This window comes from Melanostigma gelatinosum (genome assembly GCF_949748355.1).
Source record: "Melanostigma gelatinosum genome assembly, chromosome: 1".
In the NCBI taxonomy this organism is placed as follows: Eukaryota; Metazoa; Chordata; class Actinopteri; order Perciformes; family Zoarcidae; genus Melanostigma; species Melanostigma gelatinosum.
This window is the reverse complement of record NC_136634.1, coordinates 8,178,084-8,196,735: the sequence shown is the minus strand read 5'-3', so window position 1 is coordinate 8,196,735 and position 18,652 is coordinate 8,178,084. Positions and strand designations below refer to the sequence as shown.

General features: G+C 42.7%; 2 protein-coding genes across 2 annotated transcripts; one reads left to right on the top strand and one right to left on the bottom strand.

The window, feature by feature from the left end:
* Positions 1–2,334: 2,334 nt before the first annotated feature.
* On the bottom strand, positions 2,335–8,160 carry hal (histidine ammonia-lyase; the record flags this gene model as incomplete). Its single annotated transcript, XM_079279766.1, has 20 exons — positions 2,335–2,463; positions 2,617–2,686; positions 2,805–2,913; positions 3,740–3,874; positions 4,102–4,267; positions 4,362–4,427; positions 4,603–4,683; positions 4,924–4,982; positions 5,379–5,474; positions 5,577–5,724; positions 5,955–6,002; positions 6,193–6,332; positions 6,451–6,576; positions 6,704–6,741; positions 6,840–6,906; positions 7,024–7,096; positions 7,201–7,275; positions 7,348–7,375; positions 7,656–7,716; positions 7,917–8,160. 20 exons carry the CDS (start codon positions 8,158–8,160, stop codon positions 2,335–2,337), a joined length of 1,959 nt encoding a protein of 652 aa, XP_079135892.1.
* A 1,105-nt stretch (positions 8,161–9,265) lies between these two features.
* Positions 9,266–17,781, top strand: LOC306797782 (ETS domain-containing protein Elk-3-like). The gene is made up of 5 exons (XM_079297203.1): positions 9,266–9,567; positions 12,925–13,133; positions 13,449–14,240; positions 16,100–16,222; positions 17,048–17,781. The coding sequence occupies exons 2-5, from the start codon at positions 12,927–12,929 to the stop codon at positions 17,144–17,146; spliced, it is 1,221 nt and encodes a 406-aa protein (XP_079153329.1). The 5' UTR covers positions 9,266–9,567; positions 12,925–12,926; the 3' UTR covers positions 17,147–17,781.
* The last annotated feature ends 871 nt before the right edge of the window (positions 17,782–18,652 follow it).

Below are 18,652 nucleotides of genomic sequence, written 5' to 3'. Positions count from 1 at the left end.
ACCCGGACCCGGCAGGTAAAGGGACAAAGTGACTACTGTTGTGTTGCAGCTTGAACAAGCTCCTGTTCCCAAACTTCTCCAGAGGGCAACAGATTACTTGATATGATTGATCCACCTCTAATCACAGCGATAAATATCACACCTGTTTGTGTCTGGGTGCAGGGAAACAACGGTGAGGTGACGTTTGATGTTGGTTATTTATTAGTTTTTCAATCTTTTGCTCAGTATTTGTTTAAATTATGATGGGTCACAGGTGTGCCATTTACCAAAATATCTTTTCCCGGTCGTTTTTCCTTATTTATTGGTGCAAAACGGGGTGCGCAGGTACGATAGTTCGCTGAAAAGACTCTGTCTTCAAAAAACAAGCGTACAAATACTTGGTACTGTCCCTTCGATAGCTCAGTTGGTAGAGCGGAGGACTGTAGTGGTAATGCGGCTGAAATCCTTAGGTCGCTGGTTCGAATCCGGCTCGAAGGAGACCAATTTTTCAAGGACTTTCTGCTTAAAGCAGCTTGGTGAGTCAGTCCTATAGTGCCATCTAGTTGACTTAAAATATATTGTTTGATAAGCTGTTTCTACAGTTCTTTATGTTAGCGTCTTTTTCTTCATGTCCTGTTAGCAAGAACCTTTCTGCTTTGAGTTAAAGTAGTCAGAAAGGGATTTATTTTTGTGAGTAACGTTAACGCTACCCATAAATTAAGGACAGCAGGTTTGTAACATTATATGAACATTGAATGTTCTGGTGTTACCTTTAACAGAGACTCCTCTGCTCCTCTGGACTTCAGCCTATGTTTGTGTTTATGAGTGTAGTTTGGAGCCTGTGGAAACACATTTTCTTTCATTTAGCGCTGGTTAAATGAAGTCAATGCAGAAAAAAAACTGAATTTAGCTGTTTGTAAATTGGAGGTATGTTTGGAAAAGGCTGAGATTGCAACAGATTGACTTGTTGAATTAGGCTAAGGACACAATGACGTCTTTATGGTAATATTGAGCTATTTCTGTGCACAGCAGACTTCTGCCCCTGTGCTACTATCTGTGAAGAGTTGTTTGTGTAACCTTTGAGTATGTCTACCAATGCTGCGTTTGCAGGTCTGTGACATACAACTCGGGTTTTACATCACAAGGTGGCTTCTCAGTCTGCACAGGTGTTGTTTATCTGGACTCCGGAGCTTCTGTTAAACTTACTTCCCTAAAGTTCAGGACACAGGGAACAAAAGCAGTGTGAATGTAAACACAATAACACAATCCTGTCTGTTTACTCTGAGTGAGTATGTAATTGAGGTGCTGGGATAAAAGACAATTAAATAGTTTTAGTTCTGTAATTTAGACAGTATTGGAATATTATGATTTATGAAGTATGTTATCGCTAGAGCACATTTTAACTACTTTATATACTGTTGGATGGTTTGAGCTAAAGCACAGTATCATATTTTATAAATTCATCATTTTGTTTGTAAAATCGGAATCTGCAAAGTAACTAGTAATTCCAGCTGTCAGATAAATGTAATGCAGTAAAAAGTCTAATATTTCCCTCAGAAATGTGGTGGAGTAGAAGTATAAAGTACCATCAAATTGAATTACCGAAAAGTAAAGTACCTTGAAGTTATACTCAAGTGCAGTATATAGGTAATATCAGTATCATTTAAATGACAGATGATAAGAGATATACTGTTATTGTAACTAATACTATCAGTACTTCTACCACCGCTAAAAGTAATCGTTACATTCTCTAATAACAAACCAGAAATAAGTAAGTATATTAACATGTAAAGTTATTTCTGTAAACCACCTAAATGCCCAAAATGTTCAGACAAACAATAATAGTGTGCAGAAAGGAGGAATTACATAATCATACAAACCATTACAGAATGCATCTTTTTGATCTTTTATTTTGTGTTGTCTAACAGAAATGTACAGATGACAATCATTTCAGATTACGTGTAATTCCACCAGAACAAAAAGCATTTAATCATAGCAGCGTTTGTGCTCCAACATTAAAACTATTTGATGTGAACATGGTGCAATGAATGAGGTAGTCATGTGGCAATAACTCAATTAGGCACATTTTAAAGGAACAACAAAGGTTTAGACAAATACAACTCCAGTGCACAGTGGTGTAGGTCAAGCTCTATGCAAGATAAACACCCAATAATTACTCGAGAAATACCCAATTATTAAATGACCAAGATATGCTCAAGGATTACAAATGTTAGAAATCAAGTAAGAGTTTGGTTTAAAAGGGTCAAAACAACATTGGCTCCTCAAATCAATCTTTGTCAATAATTGACGCTGTTAATTATAGTTACTTCAAAATAACAGAAGTCGTACGTATTTTCACTCATGGCGAACGCGTTTCCGCTGGGATGCTGAGTCCAGAGAGAAGGCAGTAGGAGACCCGGGACGGGACTCGGGGATGAACTCTGTCTGATACTTGTCGATGTAAGGTTTGGCCACATTCCACACCTGAGTTGAAAATAAAAACATGTTACCTAATTCTCAATTTAGTTTTTCCATTTCCATCCCTGTGGAGATTATATGTACATACGTCAGAAGCAATGTTCATTTTTACTGTGGCTGTAAAATGTGTCCCATATCTATGAGATGTATGTCACTTGCCTTCTGGTCGAGTAGAAGACGGTGAACAGCTTCAATGTCCGGAGACATGAATCTGTCTTTAATCCATGGCCTGTTAACGGCAGAAGAGTTGAGAGTCAGAAGTGGAACAGTGGATAAATATTAACTATCCTGTACATCATTTCAATGGACTGAAAGCTGTGAACCTTGGCCACATCTGTTTGACTTACTTGACCACACTGCGCACAAGTTCATAGACCTTCTCCAATGGAGTGGTGGTACGAAGTGGGCGGAGGAACTCGATACCCTGACAGGCTGCCAGCAGCTCTATAGCAAGAACTGATGCAAATGAAAAATTTGACGTGACAATTACATAATCACTTATTGAGTTAATTTGCAAAAGAATAGTATTTTATATAAAGTCTTATGTCGGTACGTCCTCTTTTTGTTGTAATTAATTCAGTCACACAATTAACACATTACACAACATCTGAAGTCACTACTCTTGGTGCGTTGAATGAGAATCCTGTGTTTGCAGTAAGGTTGCTGTAGCCAGCACTGCGTACTGAACACAGTAGAGTGAGAGGACTGGACCAAATGTTAGGTATGACATGCCATTGAATAATGTAGGATTATTATTTCACGAATGTGTCTTTAGAAAGGCTTCACTCCTTTGGATTCAGTTATGAATGTTTTGAACGATGTGTTCCTTAAGAAGAGATGGTGGAGCCCATTGAAGATACTTCAGTCAATTCTAATTTTATATTGAAAAGAATCACGAGGGAATATCATTTAAATTACATGTTATATGTCCATGTCTATCAACGACACTTTTTAAAAGTTAGAATTAGCTGTTTTCAGCTTTTCAGGCTGATGCTAATGACCATTGAACTTCATACAACTGAGCTATGCAGCAGCTTGTGTGACTTGTATAGTTAGTCACTTTTCCTTTAGTGTTTCAGTCATTTCTGCCATTTGACTGTTTATTTGATGCCAGTGTAAAGAACTTCACTGAAGTCCAGGGTCCCTACATTCGATTTAATTGCAACGTTGTTAACGGAATCACTGTGTTTAGCATTTTCCCCATATCTGTGCCTCATAATTACTGTGATATGATGTTTAAAATATGAACAGCAATAATCCAAATATATTAGGATTATCTTACCTTGCTCCACATGCTCCACAACCCTCAGGGCCTTCCTAGCTGCCCAGCCTCCCATGGACACATGGTCCTCAGTGGCAGCACTGGTGGACAAGGAGTCCACAGACGATGGATGACACAAAACTTTATTCTCTGAAACTAGACAGTACAAAAATAGAGATTAGTGTTTTCATGCATATGATAAAATGCTGTTTTTTAAAATAACACACCATATATATTTTTGTTTAAAATACACCTGAAATTCATCAGTCAACATTAAAACCTATTTAATTCAATCAGCATCTATTTTAATCAACATAAAATACAATTAAATTCACTTTACTGATGTTACTGCTTCATTTTATTGTATCTTTTTGGGCACTAACCCAAGGCAGCAGCGGTGCAATGAGCAATCATGAAGCCTGAGTTGAGTCCTCCCTCATTGACGAGGAAGGCCGGCAGCTCACTCAGTGACGGGTTGCACAACCTTTCGATCCTCCTCTCGCTGATGGAGGCCAGCTCGTGGACCGCAATGGCTAAAAAGTCCAGAGCCTTAAAGAAAGGAAAGGGCAATGAAAGAGATGATAACAAAAAGTACAACAAACGCCAAAAAATACAATGTTATATGAGTGACAAACATACATACCTTAGCTGGGTATTCACCATGGAAATTCCCACCTGAAATGGTCTCTCCTCTTTCTGCAAATACCATCTGGTATGGCCGTTAAGAAAACATATATCACCCCTGACTTCAAATAAAATCCAACTTTGTGGCAGAACCTGGAATTTGTGGTTAAACCACTTTACAGTTTTGAGTACAGAGAGTACAGAGACACTTCTAGAATCACGTAACAGTCTTTTTTCATCTTAATGCCGGCGAAGGATACAGGATTGTCAGTGGCGCTGTTGATTTCTGTATTGATGATGTTCTGGACAAATGTTATCGTGTCATTGGTGATTCCATGAACCTGTGTAGAGAAACGGAAAAGGTATGCTCAGAAACAACTCAACAACACTTTAAGCACAGTGCTACTTCCAATTATAACAAATCTCAAAGCCCTGTGTCAGGACTATCACTCATTGGCTCTACCACAAGAGAATCCACCACTTTTTCCTTTTCCAGATTGTAATGATCGAGCGTGTACTGACTGTAAAGTCCTCAGGGAGAAAATTGTGATTTTGGGCTGTATAGATCAACTTGAATTTACCTGAGGACAGCATCGCATGGTGTAGGCATCCTGGACTCTGTCACAGAACCGGTGGCTCTCTGGACAAACATACCAACACCAGATACAGACATGTCTTAGGGTTCAATGCAGGCACATTACCAAAAGTTATACTTTATTAATCCATCTGGGGAGACACACCCTCTACATTTAAACCATGTTTGATATGTATGAGCTATGTGCTGCCACATAGTAGTGCTCCAGCTCCAGCTCAGTACCTTGATCAAGCACAGTGGGAGAAAATATTCCATACAGACGTTTGTGTTTTGGTTATATTGGCACCAATATGGTGTTACTGTCGCATGCAAACTCCACTCACTGTGACCCTGTAAGCCATACATGCTGCCCAGATGTTAGGTGTATTACAATAACTTGGTGTGTTGGTTGTGTAGTGTTGTGTTACTTGTCTGTTTTAGAATACGGGCCTGTCCTCTGACCTGCAATCTGGGATGGATGGTGATCAGAGTCCAGCAGCGAGCGGAAGCGTTGGGCCACCTCGATCTGTCCGGGGTGGGGCCGCAGCCTATGAATGTCTGCAGGATGGGACACGCAGATGAGGAACGATGGAACACATTCAGAATCTTGGAGTTTGAGGTCAACATTTCTTTTTGTTCACCAGCACTGCGTGTGCTCACCACTGTCAAAGGCCTTGGTGGTTCCCTTTAGCACCTCTAGGGTCAGAGCAGCAATGATGTCTGCCTGCCGAGCAATCGCCTGGGCTCGCTCCACGGCCTCGGCCCCCAGAGAGGTGATCATTTGGGTCCCGTTTATCAAAGCAAGACCCTGTGTGGGGGAAAGACTGGGAGTGAGATGTACATCGTTTCCCCTTTAAGAAGCCACGAGGAAAATGCAGTGCAGGCTGCACTATATTGTGTTGTCTAATTAGAATTATGAACACTATTGTTGTTCGTCTGTGCCTGAGGAGAAACCACAATGCATTCCTAGTGAACCCTGGGTCAGGTTCTTCAGTGCAGCCAAATCAAATATGAGAGAGCACGGTGGGTTCACATTACCTCTTTAGGCCTTAGTGATATTGGCTTCAGTCCATGGGCCTCCAGGACCTGGCCAGAGATGAAAGGAGAAGAAAACATGTAAAAGGTTAAGGGTCATCAAAAAGCAAACATGTTTTCCTATTGGACCTTGCTACCTGTCACTCTTACAAGCAGAGGGCACATTTCCTGCATGATTAAGCAAGTTATGTTGTCCAACCATGGCAAAGGCATTATGACAGTTATATCTGAAAGATCTTACATATTTGGCATCTGCCCATCCGCTCTTGGGAGACCACATTTTCCCCTCTCCCATCAGCCCCAGGGCCAGGTGAGAAAGGGGTGCAAGGTCTCCACTTGCACCAACGCTTCCCTTCTCTGGGACATAGGAGAGGCAGGAAGCTGCAGGGATAGAGTGAGTTAGAGATGAAGATTAGTCATGTGACAGTCAGCTTCCCCAATACTGATCCCTAAAAGAAAGTTATCGTAAATGTAATGTAAAATGAGGCTGGTGGCTTACCGTTGAAGGCTTGGACCATGGCATGAAGGGTTTCCAGAGAAATTCCGCTGTACCCTTTGGCCAGAACATTGATCCTCAGAGCGAGAAGCATGCGGGTCCTTTCTGGGCTCAGTGGGTTTCCCACACCTACACACCATAGCATAACGTTGGTGGTATAAATACAGCAACACCTAAAAGACTTTGTCAGGAGCGCTGAAAATGTTGAGATTTTAATTTCAGACTAATAATGGAGCATTACAGAGAGCTTTATTACCTGCCGAGTGTGACCGCACCAAGTTCTCCTGCAGCTCCCTGTGGAACAAGCACACATCAGCACATAAAACCAGCTCATACCGCAACAGAAGATGCAACATTGTCAAAGTAAACGGACTGTAAAATGTTGTCTGTACTTGAGCTTGCTGACAGGAATAACTGTTCGGGCAAATTTGCCAAAACCTGTTGTGATTCCATAGACAACTGGAGGAACAGAGAGACAGGGAACTCAGTACATGGGATCATTGACTTTATGAAATGCCGTATTTTATCAGTAGCTGAGTAACAGTTAGATCAATGCATTTACGGTCTATATTTTACCTTTGTTTTCTTTGACAATAGTGTCCAAAAGCTCTCTGGCTTGCACAACGTTTTTTTCTGCTTCCAAAGTCAGCTGAAACGTTGGAAAAGGGAAATGTTCAGTCAAAGATTTAAAAAGAAAAAGTCAAAGATTAAACAGACTAGCCATGAAAACAAATACAATTTGTTGATCATTACCTTTATCTTGTAGAGTCCTCTTCCTAAGTTGACCAGATCTGTCGATGTCAGGCTGTTTCCATCCAAGGAAATATACTGCACATGAAGAGCTGTGTTACACAGAAGTAGTCAGTGAAATAGCATTTCAATTGTAGTATAAACACTTACCTCTCCGGGTTCTCTGTATAATGCTGTACTATTTCACATAGTAATTAAGGATAACGTCCGATACGATGTTGCACAATACTGTATTATCTTGTTGCAGAAATTATAAAAACATACATGTAATCTTGTCAAATGTAAATCTGATATTTATTTTATTCTTGCAACAGTCAGTGTTACCCTCAATTGAAAACAATGTAATTGCATAAACAAAATTAAAAACTGATTTAAAAAATATTATCTCGTACCAAGTTCACTGCCCAAGTTCCCACTTTTATTAAAAGGGCACAAATACTTAATACGTTGAAGGATACAGATGAGAAACTCCAGGCTCATACGGGATGAAGTCAGGAGACATGGTGTCCCCTTCAACAGCTGTAAGTACAGGACATTAATATTGAACATTGTACACATTTCTTCTTGGTAGATAACATATAGGCTACATTTACAGTCCCCTAGCGTCGGTACATACATAACCATGCACAATTACGCACAACAAGTGGCAAAACTGTCTCCTAAATGTGATGTATAACATTCTTATTAACTTGTTTATTTTAAATGTATACGGTCTTTACCAAGCTCGACAAAGTCATTGTCCTCCAGTACGTCATCGATGGTGTCATCCGCGTCCAACAAACCCAAACCCTGGCACCTGCGCACAACAAAACGAGTGTCCTTCAGAGTGATGCCGCCGTTGTCTGGCTTGTTCTTCATGTAACGTTTAAGCGCCTCGTGTCCGAGCCACCGGATGGTGTTCGTGGTATCCCGGCAGGGCACCGCCAGCCACTCATCTCGGATATGGACAGTAAAACCAGGCATTGCGCTTCTGCGGGTCCCTTGCTGCAGTGAGCGCTGCTCGCCGCTCAGCAGGGTACCACCTTCAGCCACCTAAAGTTCAGCCGCCAATCAGACGCGCCGCTCAGGGGCCACGCCTCGCCGGTGTCACACCTCCGGGGACCACTGACCTCCACAGGTCGGTCACGTAGATGTTTCGACACATCGACCCAAAAGCTTTCACGTGATTTAACACATAGGCACCGGCAGCGAAAAACATCCTGGCTTTCATGTGTTTGAAGGAGCCAAACGTGACGTAGCTGCTGACTTTTTAAAAACTATTTGGCTGGAAGACAGGTAGCCAATATTGTCCTTAAAGTGTAACAACCGGACCAGTTATTGTTTTACTACCAACACCAAAATCAAGTGACTCTTATTCTCAAAATGACTTAAAATGTTATCACAAATGAATCTGAAATGTATCCTATTACTACTGATGGCTTCATTGCTCTCAGACATTCCGAGTGCATGTGAATGTTACAGGAGGTGGACACAATACTGTGAACATGTGAAGCTCAGTTTGTTGATTCATAATGTTACGTGGTAGGGGTGCAAAGGTTAAATGATGATTTTTATCTGCAAAGACAAGTGCATCATCAAAATCTCACACACAATTGTATTTAATGTACCTCGATTGGGATCAAATGAATTCTTCCCAAAAGTGCTGAACAAAGGTAGTTGTTAAAAAAAACTTAAATAATTAATATAACAGTTATTAAAGTTGTATACACAATTATAATATGAATCTGAAATAGGTCCCTCTCTGTATAATGAGTACTTTTACTTTCAGTACTTTCAGTATTGATGCCTCATACTTTTGTACTTTTACTTGAGTGCGATTTTGAATGCAGTTCTTTAACTTTAACTAACCGAGTACATTTACAACGTAATATTGCTACTTTTACTCAGTAAAATATCTGAATACTTCTTCCACCACTGTGGGTTAGGGTTATGAAAACGAAATGGGATAAGACCTCAAATCACGTGACTGTCGGTGTTTGTTTGAACTAACGAGGCGAACCTGAACGCACCACGCTGGCCTGCGGACGGATGATGTCAGTTTATCGGCTGTAGGAGTTTCTCCATCGCCATGTGTGCCGACGCAGAGTAGGCCCACTGCTGGCCGTCAGCGGGCAGGCCGAGGAGAAGAGGAGGGGAGGAAAAGTGTGTTTACACAGACGGCAAACTGCCTGGGGAATGGTCGGGGAGAGGAAGTCAGCCGGCTCTGTGTCTGCCTGCTCCAACTTCCTGCTCAGAAGAAGAAAAAGCGCAGGATCCTATTTCAGTCCAGCACAACTGTGTAGACCAGAAGTAAGCATGGAAAAAACAGGGATCACACAAGCTTCACCGTAAAGTTTCGCGGAGGGAAAACACCCGAGTGAGAGATCGCAGGTAACGTAGAAATAAACCGGACATCTTTCTATGAACATCGCTTTGTTGTCTTGTAGAGAGTGTGATAATGCATGATTAGCAGTACTAGCGACCGGATTCACTGTGAAGTGTCCGTGCCGTGACGTTTCCGCCGTGTGTTTAGTTAAACTCTTCGGATCCAGTGTATTTTTTTTTTTAAGTTTTAAAGTAAGAATCATAAGGTTACAGCTTTTAGATGAGGACACGATTGTGCCGTCTTCCGGTCCAAGCAACATCTTGAAAATGAGTCAGTGGGGCAACATGGTGATCCAAAAACCTCTGTGCGTAACAGTGAGGCTACTGCAACTTTCAAGTCCCGGACACTAATGTGGCAAACAAACAGAAGACGAGCAATGCAACAACAAGTCCGTGGCTGCTGTTTACAGATGTTTCTCTTATGGGCCCCACTGTTGAATTCTCCACCGTGTGCGAACAGGAAGATGGCAGATTTAGTCATGACTCAGTAATGTCTGCACACACCATCTAATCTCATTAGCAGTTTCCGTTCAGTCAACATTGGATGTCTTTGTGCGCACAGCGAGACTTCTCAGTCCGAGCATCTGCAGCGGGGCTCCTGATGCCCGACTGAAGCCATCATAATGTAATGTTCCCAGGAAGAGTTCCATGCCTGCGGTTCACACAGCGACTGTTGTTGGGGATTTCACCTCTGCGCGGTAGGCCTGTCAATCTCATATTCTGATACGGTACCAGCAGTGAGGTTATCACTAGGTTGTACTTGATAACGTTTAAACATCTGCTCATATTTCTGAACTGCAGTAGGTGCGTCATGCTTTAAAGTCCCTCTGAGCTATTTGCAGCATCTTGTAAACTTCAATGTTTATAAGTCACACTGGCCTAATTGTAGAGCTGTCAGCTCCGTCGCCCTGTATAGCTTTACCTTTGATTTCACAGTGTTTAAAAGCCAAGCCGAGGTCCGGGTTCGGATTGGTTTTAAGGGTGTAGCTGCGGAAAAGGGGACACTGATTTGATCTTTTGACCCTCTCCCGCTGGGGTTATAGTGGGAAGTGTGGCAGGACTGGGGAAACGCTCCCCTGCTGTGGGATCCCCTCTCCTCAACATTTGTCCTTGGAAGTAGAATAGGAGGAAGTCCTGACTTTGACAGGTTTGTAGTTTCACATGGCAGATAGAAAACACAGGGGATCGCTTGTGTCGGAAATGAGTTCGGCCCTCCCTCTCTCCCCTCTCTGGACAGAGGCGTGTCGCGGCTGAAAGGCCAGTTTGTCATCATTGTTTTTTAGCATCGGTCACTTATCGCTCCACACATCCTCAGGTAGACAGCAGAGTATACAGGATGAGACTCAGTCAGGACCATCAGTGTGTAGGGCTGTGTCAGGTATACCCGAGTGATACCAAAGTAGTTATTACTTTTGTTTATTTTATGCCTTACTTTGAGGAATATGGATTTGTTTTTATTTATGAAGCAAAAGAAGCCAAACTGTTCAAGCAGCTTAAGAACAACTCTGGGTGAATAAGATTGTGTCTAAAATTGGCAAAACTCTGATTTAAAACGTGATTTTTGTACTTGACAGTTTTTGTAGTTTCGTGCTACAGACAAATTACATACAGTCCCGAACAAAAAGTATTTAAGTTTGATGTATGGGCGTGTCTCTCTGGTGTACTTTCATCATCGATTATATCTCCTCTCTCTTCATTGGCCATCACAGTGTCTCAGATTACAAGGTGACTTGAGATGCTAGACAACAGCAAAGCATTTTAACTTAATAAAGGACTCAACGATTAACCAGTTATCAAATTTTTTGCCAATGTATAATCTGTCTTTTAAATAATTGATAAATCATTTTTATCAAATGAAGTTCTGTGACAGAAACAGCCCCCCAAAAAAACACACACAGTTTTAATATGTGCGCTCCGAGCAGGCAGACAGGAGTTTTAAGCCGGCACATTCCTCTATTAAAGGAATAACCCACCCTGGGCCGTCATACTTCCTGTGGAGAGAGGGCCAGGTTGAACCGCAGCATATTTCTGGCTTGAGCTGTTGTTCCTCCTTACATTTTTTTTTTCTCTTGTGCTGCCACATTACCCTACACTCTTTAAAACACACTGTTCTATTCATCCGCGCTCTACTCTTCCTTACTCCACACGTTACAGGCGCTTCCTCGCAACCTATTAAGTCTGTATGCCGTACAGCACTCGTGCTGCAAATCACAAGCTTTACCGTGATACCATGTTATTAATGCTGCATGTTGTCAAACTATTTATTCATGTGTGTTAACATGTAAAAGGTGATGTCATTGTTTGGCTGTGGTGAAAAGAGCTGGAAAAAAGCGTAGTGCTGAGAGGTTGCTCAGCACTAGAGTTCACTCACAACTCAAAACAACAGGATGGTTGTTTCTGTTAACTCTGAGTGAATCACAATACATTTACTGAACGCTTCTTCTTACATAAATCTTTCTTTTCATCTCATTTGGACGCATCCCTCTTTAAAAAAAACGTTTTCTTTCACAAGATCTGATCCCTTTTATTGCCAATACACTGACAATTGGGAGAATGTTTTGAGTGAAGTATCCATTTTAATTGTTGTAATAACGTGATATAATACAGTTAACGGGGGAAAAATATGATCTAAATTTTAGGTCACATAGTATGGCATGAATAAATGTCATAACAAATCGTTGTATAGTATGCCAAACAAGTCACAGTATAGTGTACCAAAAATGTAATAAAGAGTCATCGTATATTAGGTCATAAAACATATCAGCATATGATATAACATGCCATTTAAAAAGTCAGAATATAGTATTATAGTATGTTAAACAAGTCATCATGTACTTTGCCAAAAAATGTCAAAGCATCGTATGCCAAAACAGTAATGAAGTCACATTATAGTACCGGTATATGTCATAAAAATGTCATAGTATAGTATGCCAAAATAATGTCATAACAACAAATAGTACAGTTTTCGTTAAAAGCTTAAGTATAGTGTGCCAAAAACGTCATAGTATTCCAAAAAAGTCATGAAAAAATGACACATGTCGTATGTGTAATAAAAAAGTCACAGTGTATGCCAAACAATCATATGAAGTCATTGTATTATGTCATAAAACAGTTATGGCATAGTATCCCAGAAAAGGCCATAAATACAATAGTATAGTATGCCAAAAATATCATATGATACAGTATAAAGTCATAGTTTAGGATGTCATGAAAATGTCAATAAAAGTCATAGTATTGTGTTTACGAGGACGACCTCAGACCACACGATATGATGGTTTTAAAAATGACCAATGGGGGCTTTGATGAGGAGTACTATGCTCCCTACATGTCAGATTCACTCACTGTGATGGTGTCTGTTTGCAGGGATGGACAGTGCCATCACTCTTTGGCAGTTCCTGCTGCAGCTGCTGCTTGACCAAAGTCACAAGCATCTGATATGTTGGACGTCTGCAGACGGAGAGTTCAAGCTCCTGAAGTCAGAGGAAGTGGCCAAGCTTTGGGGGCTACGCAAGAACAAGACCAACATGAACTACGACAAGCTGAGCAGAGCCCTGCGCTACTATTATGACAAGGTGAGCGAAACTGGCTATGGTTAACGTGCAGGAACGGCCTCTGTGTAACAGTGAGAGGAGTGTAGCAACATTCTCTTAAACCCACAACGTCCCCTGATAGACACTTGCACTTCCTCTTTCTCCGCAAACGTACAGTGGAAATCTGGCCGCGATGTAGCACTCTGACACAAAGTTGTTTCAGTACGTCTTCGCTGGACTGAAATGCTGTCATCATCAGCGTTTTAATCATAATCTCTTCGTACTTTCTCGATTAATATCCATTTGCTTAACATAAGTGTTCTCCCCGTCATTAATGGTGTTTGTCTGTTTTTACAGAACATCATCAAGAAGGTGATTGGCCAGAAGTTTGTCTATAAGTTTGTGTCCTTCCCTGAGATCCTGAAGATGGACCCTCAGGCGGTGGAGATGGGCCTGGCTTCTGGAAGGTTCCCCCTTCAGGAAGGAGAGGCGTCAGAGCTGGAGGTAGAGGAGGAGGAGGAAGAGGAAGGAGAGGAGGAGGCCCAGAGGAGGACCCTGGCAGCCCTGGGTGTGCAGCAGTGTCGCAACGACTACCTCCGCTCTGGACTCTACTCCTCCTTCAGCATCAGCTCCCTGCAGAGCCAGCCCGAGCTGCTCCGTGCCCTGCGGGAGCACCAGGAGGAGCCGCGCTCCGTCATCCGCTTTGGCACCAACGCCAACGGAAGGAGCTCCCCTCCGTCTGCCAGGTTCGAGTCCTACATCTCCCCCAGGTTGTCCAAACTCTGCTCCCCATCCTCTCCCCTCACCCAACCCTCCCATCCCGACCGACGCTGGAGCCCCGCAGCCAGGGAGGAAGAGGAGGACTCTGACCAGAGCGCTCAGCCCCTCAACCTCTCCTCTGGGTACAGGGAGCGAGCCCTGCAACCTCCTGAGAAGAGGAGGAGCAGCAGCAGCAGCAGTGGTAGAAGTAGCTCTACTAGTAGTAGTAGTAATCAAGGAGATGGACTCCTACCAAAAAGCAAAAAGCCCAAAGCTCTGGAGATCTCATCCCCGTCCCTGCTGCTCGCAGGGAGCGACATCGGCTCCATCGCCCTCAACAGTCCAGCACTGCCGTCTGGCTCCCTCACTCCGGCCTTTTTCACTGCACAGGTGAGCCGATGAGCCCGAATGATACGCAACTGTATCTCTTGGCAGCACAGCCTGGACAGATAGCGGCACTTTGTGTGGGAAGTGTGTGTGTGTGTGTGTGTGTGTGTGTCCTACCCATGTTCATATCCCTTCGAGGAACTGGTGAAACAATTCAAGGTGTTCCCCAGCATATTGCTCAATGTATGCTGGAATAGGATCGCTGCGGTTCATTCGTGTTAGCATGATACACTCGAGGCTCCCCCCCCCCCCCCCCCCGAAAACCAGCTTCATCTCTGTCTAGTCCAGACATGTTCACACACCCAATGCTGCCATTTGACACATCTTTACAGGCTCTGTTATTACTGCTCCCAATAATTTTAGGGTGTAATAGAGATTGTGTCAGCCACATTTGAAGCACCAATAATAATCGTATAATTATGTTATAATTGTGTGATGCTATCTGTTTCTGTCCCCTCTGTGTGGTGGCCTGGCTGGCCACAGAGAGATGATGTCAGTGGCCCTAAAGCGGTCTGAGTAGAGCAGCAGGAGACATCTGACACAGCCTGGCATGTGTTGGTGGAAACACTACTGCTATATTGCTTTAAATAGTCACTTGAACCAAAACTTGCTTCAGAAACAGACGAGAAAAGGTATGAAACGGGTAAACTGGCATGATTTTAAGGCAATATGTGCGCAGGCACTTTCATGTCAGAGAGAAACTAGATATACTTTTGAACAAATGCAAATTTAGACACATTCAATGAGTCATTGTCTGTGTTTGGTTCGAGCTTAAACCTTTCAAATCCTTTCGGTAAACAGCTCTGTGGGGTAAAAGCCCAAATTACTGCCAGAATGTTTATGTGCCGCAAATAACAGGGCTTATCAAAGTATGTCGACACGAAAATAAAGTTTGAGAAGTTAAAGTACACAAGCAAATGTACATTTGACAAGCAGTGTGGTGAATCCAGTAGCTGCTCCGGTACCGCTTGTGGTTGTCCAGTCTTAAAGGAAGTGACTGCTGGAAGGTGGATTCAGGTTTTATTGTACAATCTTTGTGTTCCGCCAAAAATGTGGAGCCAAATCAATCCAGCCGTGACATTTTGGTTTGTTTTGGTCTTTGTTATAACCCCGAATGCTCTGCTACAAGCAGCAACTTGGAATGCATAATCTATTTCAGTTAATAATGTCTACATCGGAGTTGTTACAAAGCGAAATGATTCTGCCGCATCAGAGGTTTTAGCCACACTTTGAGAAAGCCATTAATGCCGCGCTCACACTGCCTGTTTACGAGGGGGCAAAAAGTGAGATCAGAGGAAAACAAGCAATTTACAGGAATCTTCTGCAAGTCCAACCTATGCGAGGGGGGAAGAGGCCCTAAGTGAGGCCATATGCTCCAATAATTCCATTAATAATGGGAGCATGGCTGGGTCCCTCCGCAACACTGGCTCACTTCTCTGAGGTGACACAGGGGAAAGGACGGGGGAGGGGGAGACAAGACCAAGGGGGAGAGACAGAAATTGATTTCATATGTTTTTTTTCTCTAGTTGGTGTTCCAAGTGCTTGAGCCCCCCCCCCCCCCACACACACACACACACACAATCAGCAACAGCCCCACTGTCCCCCTCCTCCTCTCCTCTCCTCCCCACCTCAGCCCTGTATTTGGGGGAGAAACCACAGACTTCCTTCCTGCTCCGTCAGTTTGTTTTTCCAAACGCCAGTACACGTCCATTTACCATTTCAGCATGTCTCGCATTACCAAAGCCCTCAGAGTAATGCTCTCCAACCAGTGGGTATCTGTGTTTTTATTTGACTTTACTGGTTTCTCTTATTTACATGAAGCCTCCCTCCCTCTGTGCCCCCCCCCCCCCCCCTCCTCACAGACTCCCTCTGGTTTGCTGTTGGCTCACAGTCCGCTGTTGTCAGGCATCCATTTCTGGAGCAGTTTGAGCCCCGTAGCGCCGCTCAGCCCCGCCCGGCTGCAGGGCCACAGCTCCCTCTTTCAGGTAAGAACACACACGCAGGTGTAGACACACAGGTCACAACAGAAGTAGCAGAATACGAGAGCTCAACACGATTATTGATTACTGGTAGTGTTTGAGAGCCGAGGAGGAAGTTGCGAGGCGGCGCACGGTACCCATTTTACCCAGCAGCTGTTAATCTTCTGTCATAATGTTTACTCAGGCGAGTTTAAGATGAAGGAATCTGATTTTTCTCAGCAGGTAGGCTAGAATCCTATCTGGCATCATTTGTTCTTTTATACCCATCATGTACTTAACATTGCTCCTCTACTATGTGCTCAAAAACAGTGCCTGTGTAAAGCAAGCGCCACTCTTGATCTTCTAGATTTGACAGAAAGCATATGAAACCTAAAAACAAGATGTTTTTGAGATAAAAAAAAAGAAATAGCAGACACAGTTGTGAAACTAGTCGAGACTTGGTAAGCAGGTCCAGCAGAGGTGTCTTGTTTCAGAGAGGGAGAGGAAATCCTGTGAATACTTCCTGTTTGAGCCCAGGGGAGCCAGTCTGAACAGGGTGGACTGGTTTAAAAAGCTGCTCCTCATTTGTGAAACACACACACACACACACACACACACATACACCACAGCCGAACACACACCATACCGAATTCTTTGTGCACAAATAATGTTGACTTCTCCCTCTGTTGTGGAGGTACAGGGGACAGACATGAAAAGGAAGAGGCACAATGAGTAAAAGAACAACAGGAAACCAGAGCAGTGACAATGCTGCAGTTCCTCACCGGAAAGCCGCTTTCATGAAGCCTCCGTCCGCTCCTCGCTAACTCTCAGCTCCTTTCTCTTCCTCCACAGTTCCCCAGCCTAATCAACGGACACATGCCTGTCCACCTGCCAACCCTGGAAGGAACACCCTCCTCCCTGCTCCTGTCCCCCACCACCCACAAATCCTGATCCAGGATCCGGTGAACCTCCCCATCTTCATCTCTTATTCTCACCGTCATTGTCAGCAGCAATCTCTTGCCCGTCTTGTTCATTTTGTGCTTCAGTAAAGTCCCACAAGACGGTATGTGACCTCACTTTTTTGCACTTGAGTTGCTTCAGATTCCAGTGGTTGAAAGCACTTGGTAAAAGCCATACGCCACGATGTCTGTGAGACGTCTGGCTCTCTGTGATGAAGTACAGCACATTTCCACATGACCCTTTCCACGACGGACAGCAGTGACGTGTAGCTAGCTGCAAAAGGCTAGCCAGCCGCCCATCCTGTGCAGAGCTTGTTTTGTTTTTATCTTGTAAAAAAAGAAAAAAAAAAAAGTCATCTTTTTGTTTTTCCTTGAGTGTTCGTCACGATGTGAAACTGGTTGTTTCACTTGTGGGGTATTGTATGCACTATGCTTCTCAGATAGTACCGGCTGTGCCTTGTTGTCCTATTTTTCCTTTCCAAACTCTTTTAATGAAGACGAGATTTCAAATCAATGAAAACCTTTAACACTTGTAATGTTCTTTTTTATACTGGACTTGGTATACAGTTTGTATTCTGTATCATTTTGTATTGTGAAGAATGTCTTGTCATTTTCAATAAACAAAGCATTGAATGCTTGCCTTTAAATTGAAGATGTCACAGTAGCTAAAACAAAATGTTAGGAGTCAAAAAAGACAAACCGGTTCATGTGATTTCTGTTTAAACTGTAGATTTATTTTTCTTTACGCTAGAAAAAATGATTCAAAAGGCAAATTCAATGAAATCCTGATGACAATGGTCAACAATTAAAGTCATATCATACAAAACCACAAATGATGAGAACAGCACCGTCAAGAGACAGAAATCAAGTGATGATGATGCTCCACGCCAACATCCATTCAGATAATCTAAAACAGCATGCGCTGTCTTCTGCTCTTTCCGTTGCCTGAGGGGAGACAAAGATAAAAGCATTCATTTTGGTTTTATATAGTTTAGTCTACAGCAGAGGATGTCCCCAACACAGGGACAACATGGAAATAGAGGGATAGTCTGGCAGAAAGGTTTGGAAGAACAATTCCCATAATGCATTGAGGGTTGTAAACAGGAAGTACAATGGATTCTGTCAGTTACGTTGTGGCTACAACCTGAGCCCCAGTCTTTAAGCTTATATTTGTTCAGATTTAGGAAAATTGGAGCTTTTAAAGTGTTTCTAACTCGCTATTAGCAGCTCCTTTTTGCAATGTTACCGTTGATTTTTCAGTACGAGTTGAAATGAAGAAGCAAACAAAATGTCACACAAAACGTCATTGAATAGTATGTCGTTAAAAACAAATTACAAAAAGTCACAATATAGTATGTCTATAGTAAATCTCATGAAAAATGTCATAGTATAATATGCCATTAAAAAAAAACATAAAACTGTAATAGCATGATATGTCATTGAAACTGTCATGAAACAGGTCATAGTACGTCATAAAAATCTCAGTAACAATGTCACA